General features: G+C 38.4%; 1 protein-coding gene across 5 annotated transcripts in view; it reads left to right on the forward strand.

Moving 5' to 3' along the window:
* The window catches only part of LOC117229568 (uncharacterized), a 107,245-nt gene extending 97,737 nt beyond the window's left edge, over positions 1–9,508 (forward strand). For all 5 annotated transcript variants that reach the window (XM_076520188.1, XM_033486117.2, XM_076520189.1 and 2 more), the window contains 3 exons: positions 2,592–3,091; positions 3,773–4,046; positions 4,647–9,508. In XM_076520188.1, coding sequence (XP_076376303.1) covers positions 2,592–3,091; positions 3,773–4,046; positions 4,647–4,760 — 888 coding nt within the window. In that variant the 3' untranslated portion in view covers positions 4,761–9,508. The remainder of the gene's footprint in view (positions 1–2,591; positions 3,092–3,772; positions 4,047–4,646) is intronic.
* The last annotated feature ends 803 nt before the right edge of the window (positions 9,509–10,311 follow it).

A 10,311-nucleotide genomic window follows, 5' to 3' on the forward strand; every position in this document is an offset into this window, starting at 1 on the left:
GCGCAAGAAGCCGCAGTCTAATTAAAAAACATTTATCATCGAGTAGCTCGCGAGTTTGACAGTTTCGCAACAGATGGCATCGCATGTTTAATCGCGCGTTAAAATTAATGCGAACTAAGTAAAAACGCAAATGTGGACAAATTGACGGTAAACATATTATTTAGACGTACAAGCATAAACAAAGAAAATACAGCGACAATTATAGTGCTCGAGATAGTGGATCTCCGACGGAAACGAAATCGGCTTGTGTTTCTCGACTCTCGCAAATATTAGTTTAAAACTAGCTCGAGACTTAACGATGCCACGTTTATGTAATAGATAATATCTGTCAAGTTTGTGCTGGATGGAATGATGAGACAGTATCGCGTCCGTCAACTCGGAAAACGTCGTTCTCTCCGACATTAAATAGAGTTTATTAATTTTCGAGCGATTCGCGATCTGCAACGTAAACGGCGTATCAAAGTCAGATACGAGACGGTGAGAAGACATTCGGAAAAAGTCGAACATTCGATACGGAAGAACCAATTATGCTGACGGCACGATAATTGGCAAATGCGACGCAGCTGTTGGGGAACATTTGCCGACTTTTATCTGCCGATATGTAAGTGAGTTTTATCGTGCGCGATTGTAGGTGTGAGAGCCTCTGTAACCTTTGTTCAGTATTTTTTACAATACTATAAATATTATAGACGGATTTGGGGATTGTTCGAGTGAGTTTTTATCTAGGTAATTATTTAATTTGATTCGCGAATAATTTGTTTTCTAAACAAGTGTTATACTATTGCTTGTTTAATAAATATACTTATATATGATATATACTTATATATTATATATACTTATACTATTGCTGGTCTCGCGATTAGTTTGCTCACAAATCATTTATTTCCGAACAGTTTATTCGCAAATATATAATTCACTCGCGTATAAAATGTTATTCGTCTTTGCGAATGAAAATAATCGATTTAATAATCGATTTAATAATTGATTTAATAATTGGTTTAATAATTGATTGAGTAATTAATTTAATTAATAATTGTTCGTTGATTATTGCCACGTATGAAACGTTGTTTCGCAATGCCATTTTTACCTGTGCGACTTGAAGAACGTTCGCCCGTTTTAATAAAAATTTGATCCTCGTTCAACCAAGCTTTTTTCGCTTAAACGCAGTTATTCGTCATCCGAACGAATTTCGTCTAACCCTGAAGTATGTATTACATATATCGCGACACTTTACAGAATCGCGAGTACTATCTGAAAGTGTCGTCTCTTACGACACCTGTAGGTCAGTTTTCCATTCGTGCAAATTGATAACGGGCCTCAATGCTTAGAATCGGTATCTTATCTGGCCGTTATTCAAGTTTTTTGTTTTCACGTAGAACGGTATATTTCCTTATAAAAATAACGAAAGCAAATAGTCGTAGGCGACACAACGTGTCTGGAATGCTAACGGCTTCGATGCTGCTATCACGGCGCAGGTACTAATGGACCTGAAATCAAACTTCTCCGGCGCAGCGAGGTCTCCTAATTACTCTCGTATATAGCTCAAGTGAAGTATCGCCTACATTTAAGAAATAAGAAGTGTTTTCGAGTGAATTACTTCATTGTAAGTCGAATGTACACCCATGTCGGCAAATATTGAGGGTTCCTTGCAGGATTACAGAGGTGTTGTAGTGAAAATCTTAAACTTTATGGTAATTCGGAACGGTTGAAGAAGTGTTAATTGCGGTAAGTTTTGAGAACGAGCGAGTCCGATTACAGTAAATTCTCTCTAATTAACGCACAGATTGTACGCGAAAATGGATAATTTGGGAACAGGAGATGCGATTATTCGAGCCTTGCGACTCGTCGTTTTCATAATCGTTGACAATCGGTAACTATAAAAACGAACCGCGAGGCTCGAATAATCGTATTTCCTCTTTGCAAATTGTCCATTTTCATTTCCAAGCCGAGCGTCAATTAAGGGGAATTTATCTGGTTTCAAAAGTGAGGTCGAAATATTTCTCTTTCAAATTTTATTCGAAACATTTCTCTTTTAAATTTTATACGAAATATTTATCTTTTAAATTTTATTCGAAATATTTCTCTTCTAAATTTTATTCGAAGTATTCCTCTTTTAAATTTTATTCGAAACATATCTCTCTCTCTTAAATTTCATTCGAAATATTCCTCCTTTGAAGTTCATTCGCAGAATTTATTCGAAATATTTCTCTTTCAAATTTCATTCGAAATGCATTTCGTCCGGGCAGGTTCAATGTTAAAAGTAAAAACAATTTCCATTCAATTATGCGCCATGAATGTTGGACTAATGCTCAAATTATCTGCAATAATCTGCATAGTTACATAACGCTTTTAAGAAGCCGGTACACACGATTATCTTTGGACTTGGACATTTATTTATCAGAACACCACGATGTTCACCTTATGAGTTATTAAATATTGCCCGCGTTAACCTTCTACCTGTCGCAGTTGCAAAGTGGAACGATTCAGTAAGAAACTTGAAAGCCTGCGCATTACGCTAGAAAGTAAAACGAATCGAACGTTGTTACAATGCATCATTCTAATCGGCATTTCGATAACCGTTTGGTCACCAGGTTGCTGCGGAAGAACGAGTATTGAACTACTACAGCTGCGCGCTGGTAGGCGACATCCTGCTCCAAGGCTACCTCTACATCACGCCGAACTACTTCGCTTTCTACAGCAATGTGTTCGGCTACGTAACGAAGTTGCTGATTCCGACGACCTCGGTGTTAAAGATCAGCAAGGAGAAGACCGCGCGAATCATTCCAAATGCGGTGGCGATCGCTACCGAGGGCGAGAGGCATGTTTTTGGGTCTCTTCTGTCGAGGGACTCGACTTTCAAGCTGATGAAACAGGTTTGGGACGCTGCCATGGAACCGCAGCCGGTTCTGCCTTTGGAGAACAACCCGGACACGCCGGTGGTCGACGACTCCGAGGTGAATCACGAGGAAGATGATTCCAGTATGTCCGAAAGCGGGACGGATCTTAATTCAAGACCGCCGACCGTCTGCACCGACACCGACGGTGTTTCACTGACACCTATCACCAGGCTCAGTCTACCGCAGCCCGTAATGTAAATACCGTTCCTCGGTTTATTCACGCAGATCATCCCCATTCGCCTCAATTTGCATTTACAGTAACATCTTCGTTCACCTTGAAGATACGATAGCTGCGGAAAGTAGTTTTGTCGAGATGTTAGACTAATTAGTTTGGTAGACGATGAGGAGACAAATGTAACAAAAATACAACCGAGTATGCTTAGGATTATTTAGCATTTTATGTATCAATTTTTTTGTCAACGTAGTCTTTAAACAACTTCATCGAGAGTTCAGAGGGTATGCAATCGTGTAAGCCTGATAAAATGGAGGGCAATTAAAATATAGTTTTTGATGCATAAGGATACTGTAGAAAAGGAAGATTTTTGTACGGAACATCGAGCAAAATTTTAGCTTTACTTTCATAAAGTAACCAACACAAAAAGTGTGAACAAAGATATATTCGGTATGAACGCCCTTGATAATATGAATATATGCCTCCTTTCAACACTGGTCTAAAAATGAGGAAGTTTTATTTTAATTTACATTTATCTGTTAGTAGAGCAATTTTTTAAATATGGTTAGTTTAATCTATAAAGAGAAAGGATAAAACTTTCAAAATAAGTTCAAGCGAATTATGAAACGATTCGCCATCGTTCACCCACATCAATGACCGTTTTAAAATAGAAAAATTAACGATTCCCTTTTTGTATTTTCAGTAAGGAATCACAAGTGGTGCTACCATCGATCCCAGCAACATCAAGCAGATCCGGTGTCTCTTTATCCTTGTTCACAGATGGACTGAAAACAAGCACAGTGATAACTATTCTCGTAGCCCTGTTAGCAGCTCTCTACGTGTCTGCGGCTCTGATGATGATCCGCATCGACAGGCTACACACAGCGTATATCAACCATCCCCTCGTTTCGCCGGAACGTCTCACACAGGATCGGCTTTTGCACTATCTAAATACAAATCTTGATCAAATAATAAAGGTAATATCCTGGAAACCTTCCTCGATTCTATTTCAAACGTTGCTTTAAATAACGAACGGTTCCAAAAGTAATTGCGTTAACAAAAATAAAGCGAAACACCCTGTACAGTGTTAATTAGAGGTGTCACAAATAAAACTGGTTGCGTTTCAAGAGGAACGGTGAAAAGGGGATCTTGAAATGGTCTCCTAATTACTTTCGAGTTCAACTAAATGATAACATACAATTCCATTTAAGAAACAGAGGTTGCTATTAATTCAAACAAGTTTTAATCGAAACACTTTTTTAACACTAAACTCGCCGAACTCTGAAAATAACTACCGCTTTATAATCCTGATAAGGCTGTATTAATTTAGACCTTTCGCCATTTTTATATAATATAATTTATCTAATCTAATATTTCAATAACTTTAAAACAAAAAAATATGACACACAGATCATTATGATGATGATTTAGCGTTAAATAACTATAGTTTTGGAAATAACTGTATGGTTAAATTAAAATGGAACACTCTGTATCCTTGAATACATACAGAGGAGCTTGACGTTGTCTCGATGTTGTCGTCGAATGATAAACACTGATCCTTTGGGTTATCGTTCCAGGTGAGACAGAGTTTGCAGATGTTGTCACAGCAGTTCGTGTCAATGAGCCAAAGCAGCGAGACAGACCCGGCCGTGTCCGCCGGTCCGATGGAACCCGAAGACGCTCCGAGTTAGCCCCCGGCAAGGCTGAATAATTTAACGCAACCAAATAATACGAGTCCCCGTCGCCTCGCTAGCGTATGAAGCGTCTCGTATTAATTAATAACGTCGTTGTCTTCGTTGTCCGCGTGAATCATTTCGACGCGCGATCACAGGCCCGACCGACTAATTGACAAAGTCGCTTCGACGGTCCTCAAGAAAATAGGCATTATTATTGTTAGCGTAAACCTAGACTTCCGCGGCTCTGAAAATAGAAATGGCGTCGTTACGCGGCGAACCGTCGCGACGGATTATGTAAACAAAAAGAAAAAACAAAGAAAGCAACAACAAAAAATACAGGCGAAGAGGAGCGCGCGAGAACGAACGAACGAACGAGGAGAAACGACGGAAAGTAGGGAAAACTTTGTATAAGATCATTCTAGATCGCGTATGCGTAACTCGATTCGACTTTCAGTCACGCTTGCAGGTATTAATTAAAAGAGACCACGGGAGGAACTGATGCTTGAAAGCGGGAAGAGATACAAAGCGAAACCGCATGTAAACAATATTATTTGTATGCGCGCGTAACGCGCCCGCGTAAAGCAATTGTACGTTGTGTATTTTGATGTTAATTTTCAATCGACACACAAGATTAATATAGAGCGCGTACGGCGAACGAAGGGATTTTCGTCTGTTTACTTTCTTTTTTTATTTGAACTAGTCACATATACATATATATATGTATACATTATATATATACATATATGCCCCCACATACGGCAAGGGTATACTGAACAAAGTGGTATATATATATATAAATACAAATAATATAAAAGAAAGCTATATATATATACATAGAGTAATGCATATTTCGCGATTACTTGTTGATTATTATGTATTCGAACTAGTTGGGGCACTATCTTTTTAATTGGCGCAGGTGTTCTGCAGCGTAGAGCGAGCAACGGTTACTTTCCGCGTCCAATGGAACAAAAAGATTTCTGTGTTGATTACGTGGTGGAAGATGATTACGTGAAACGGATATTGCGTGCCCGCGCGGTATTACGGAAGCGATCTGCGCGCTAAATTTTGGCTGATTCGATCATTCGAATTGTTGCGCCTTTGCGAACGAGGGTTGCAGTTCCCGCGCACACTGGTGTTCCTACAAAATTTCATCACCGTTGTGTCGGTGTCACGACCGCGGGATTATTTTTTGGTTCCTTTTCCTTTTTCATCGAGTCGAGACGACGAGGAAGCGCGAAAGTGTTCGCGAAATGCAGGGTGTTCGTGTCAGGGTTTGTGTCAAGTTTGCACAGCGCGTTAAGTGGGTCGAGTAGGTGAACACAGAAGTCACACGAATGCTGTGTCCCAGAAAATGCTTTAATTAAATGTTCCACGATTTCAGATGACCTTCTAATGTTAAAGCTTTTCGTAACGTTACCCGTTTTTACCTTTTATGTACATACGTATCATATTTTACCGGTAGAGATAGCGTTTCTTTTCCTTATAATGATTGAAATACTTGTTCATTTTTTTTATAGCGTATTGCAATATTGTTTCTGTCATTTAATTATGATCATGTTATCGGTCGGTATAATAGTGGTTCGTTTTTAGCAAAGATTTGTGAAAATTTTTTGTTTGAAAATTTGTTGAATAGGTGTTATCGTAGGTGTTATCTAATCGACCATTTTGCTACATCGTGGAATCTTGACACCAAACTCGTGCACTCTGTATATCTCATAGCACTAATATATTTCGATACGATTGCACATATGTTCTTATATGTAAAGCAAGACACATTTGGGCGAAGTGCTAATTATATTTGCGGTGAAACTGTGGAATTACAAAGAACGGGAGACTTGACTGTGATAGTAGGATCGAGGACGCATTTTGTTAAAAGACGGCCGCGTTTATCGGTTTATTGCTGTTGCATCTTGTAGAAAGCATTGAAGAAGATAATGGTTGCCTCGATCCGGACCACGTGACATTCGTCGTATAAACGCGGCCGTATTTTCGAGATCACGTGAGGGGGGAATATAAGAGATGTGCTGTTACATTCTTTAGCTATATTTATAACGAAAAAGTGTATATGTACATCAAACGAAATTCACTTAAACGATTATTTCTGTTCATTTATCATTTATTGCGATTAAATATGTGAATCTATCGCGTTTACAATTAATTTATAACAATTTCAAGAATACCCTAAAATATATTTTTTATCGTCAATGGTTGTGGAATGTATTTTATATTGTACACCATGGATTCGGACTGTATGAGAGCAATACGGTGAACGAAGTAGAAGCAATTATGGGAGAAACTTGCAAAACGGTAAAAATTACTTTTCATGATTGCTTGTAATCTGTAATGCACAGTAATGACTTATTTCTATGGTAAATAAAAGTTGATTTTCAAATTCTTACGGAATATTTTTATGTTGTGCATCGATGCTAATCATGAATTACTTAAACATATTTTGTTGACAAGAATTTCTGATCATTTTTACAAGATCGTCGTTTCACGTAATAATTTGTTCTACTGTATATTCTACATGATTTTCATAACGCCGAGCAAATTTTCATTTTAAATCGTCGTAAACCAATGAGATTATTTCATTAAAGAGGACGAAGAAGAAGAGAAGTGTGATTTTCCCGACGCGTAAGAGATCCATGGGGGTAAAGTGTATATTGCGGATAACATAAAGTGGGAATTATTTAATACGTGGGCTGGCGATACATGAACTTAATTTATTTCGTAGATTTTACGAATCTGCAGTTTACACATACTTGCACAGTTTTAAAGTGTCTTTATGTGTTTTATGTGCGCTGATTGATTTGATAAAAATTTCTATTTGGTACGCCTTTTATTGCGTAAGCGAGATCGAGGGTTGAAGGGAAACTTGTGCCTGGCACGGTGTGCCATAGAAAAGGAAAACTGATTGCATTCTAAAATGAAAATCCGCGAGGACAAAACGTGAGAACACTTTTAACGATGAAACAAATCATCGAGATTCGTTTGCTACCTATACTTGTCAAACCTTATATTTTCGCGTGTTGCGAAGGTCAGATTTCTTTCGATGTCGAATTCAAAGGGAAAGGGATGTTCGCGTACGAGGTAATTGGATGATAATTGCCACTGAAAGAAACAAACTTGGAAAAAAGTGAACGCGTTAGAGCCAACGTTTGTGCCAAATTTCGGGAATCATTGGACTTCCCGCATAAAAACGAATATCGTCTCGTATTTGCGACGAGTAAATTCATGCAGTTCGAAAATTGAATTCGGAGGTTCGAAAATAAAAAAAAAAAATAAAAAAAAATGTGTTCAGCAATGGCGATGATTATCCAGTTGATCCAGCTTGAGATTGTTCCATGATAACGAATTCAGCGAGAGCGAATTTATGCCGTACACAGGGGGCGATAATTTTCCCTTTCTGTTTCTACGTAATACTGTTTGCCTTACTGTAACAACTCTAGACAGTTTAGATGGATGCTCAACTTACGATCCATTCTCGTTAGAACGTAATCGTACATAAACAGCTTTTGATTTGTACTTGTTGCGCGTAACTTGTTGTGGAAACGACAGACATCTCGACTTTTAGCTGTACCTATTTGGAATCCGTCGTCGAGTTCAATTATATAAATCGATTTACGCATAATGAATGGATAATAGGAAATGAACAAAGTTGAGTTGATTGCCACGCGTATGTTAATTGTACCGTGCAAATGTTTCTTCAGATATCTCAGTAATTACCATGTAGTCGATTTGAAACTGAACTTTGTCCATGAAAGTCAGTAATATCAAAATCTTAATCCGTTAAGCCACACGCGAGATAAAAAGTATAACTCAAGCTTCATAAGAAATTAGCCGTATTTTACTATAATTTAGAAGAGACAGAAATGTGAATGGTACTACAGCGATGTTACAACAAAAATTTGGACTGTCGTTCTAGAAGAAAAAAAGAAGAAAAAATAATGATGTGGCCCTAACGGTTAAGAGAACAGTGAAGCAAATATATTTGTTACGGGGCGACATTTGAACTTCTAACAATGCGTTGTGAATTTTCCGAGGAACGTTTTACATGTTTGTACTTTCCGGTAACATTTACTATTACGTAGGAGGCTAAGGTCATGATTATCTTTAGGACAGCTTAAGTTAAATTGCAAAATACTGTATATTTGTTTCCACGGATTTGTTCTGGAAGGGAAAGATTTTGGCTTTTCCTTCGCACACCGTCGTGCTGCATGGCGTATTCAGTTGCAAACAGCAGAGATCATATCGGAGTACCGTCTGTTAAATAGCATGATTTCGTAAATTGTCTAATTTTGTTACGTTCTACTGTTAATATTATGTGTTTGAAAGCAACTCGAACTCGTTCAGTTTACAGAGTGATAGTCTATTTACTGGTGCTTGAAGAGCCTTGACGCGTGCCATTTTACGATTAGGTGCATATACTCGATGAAATATGTACATTTTTATTACGTATGATTTCGTTTCTATTCGATTGCGTTACGTCGATCAGGTTCGAAGATGTATAGCTATGTTAAACGATTGTGTCCGTATCAGATAAATTTGTTACTCTGAAACAAAAGACGTCTTTAGAATGCATTTATTCGCGTGCCGAATTCTCTCGATAAGTTTTTGCGCGAAGAAAATTAGAAACGGGAGCAGGAATGATGATGGTTGAGGGGAGACCGTGAAATTTGAAAATCACAGACAGACCAATAATTTACAACATAATTTGTGTAGTTCGATAACACGGAGCGCAAATAAATTTATGAAAAATTAAATGTTCTTCTGTTTATTGCCGTTCCGTTTATCAGCGTCCTTCACGTATTTCCTTGTGTAATAAATTTGAGAATTGATAACAGCAAGCCACGCAAAGAAATCGTGCATTTTAAACATATACGAGCGACTTTATGACACAACCTAACGTTTAGGTTGGTTGAAGACTCAGAGCTGATAATTAGATCACCATATAGTTTCCAAAAAGAATATCACAATTATTTCAAATAAATAAAATAATAATTTCTTTCATCGAATATAAATCCTACTTCACGAATTTCAAAGCTCTTTGAAAATTTAAAAATAGCGCTATTTGTGACAAGTGGTTCGCCTCTGTGGCGAAATTTCGAAGCTCGCTTTAGGAGTTCGTACAGCGCCAATTAATGTAGCGGCGAAACGCTCAAACTGTTAGCCAAAATCGTCTGTCAGTAATTTGGCTAGCAGTTTCAACGTTTTGCCGCAAGGGGCGCCACCGTTTGGTTAGCAGTTTCAGCGTTTTGCCACCACACTAATGGCGCTGTATGGACTCAGAACGGAGCTTCTAGATTTCACCGCAAGGGGCGCCACCGTTTGGCTAACAGTTTCACCGTTTTGCCATTACACTAATGGCGCTGTACGGACTCAGAACGGAGTTTCTAGATTTCACCGCAAGGGGCGCCACCGTTTGGCTAGCAGTTTCAGCGTTTTGCCACTAGACTAATTGGCGCTGTACGGACTCCGAACGGAGCTTCTAGATTTTGCAGCGAGGGGTGCTACTATCGTCAAAACAGCAATTGATTCTTGCCGGATTTTACATTGCCTCTTATGG

The sequence above is a fragment of the Megalopta genalis genome, chromosome 3 (assembly GCF_051020955.1).
Source record: "Megalopta genalis isolate 19385.01 chromosome 3, iyMegGena1_principal, whole genome shotgun sequence".
NCBI classification, from domain to species: Eukaryota; Metazoa; Arthropoda; class Insecta; order Hymenoptera; family Halictidae; genus Megalopta; species Megalopta genalis.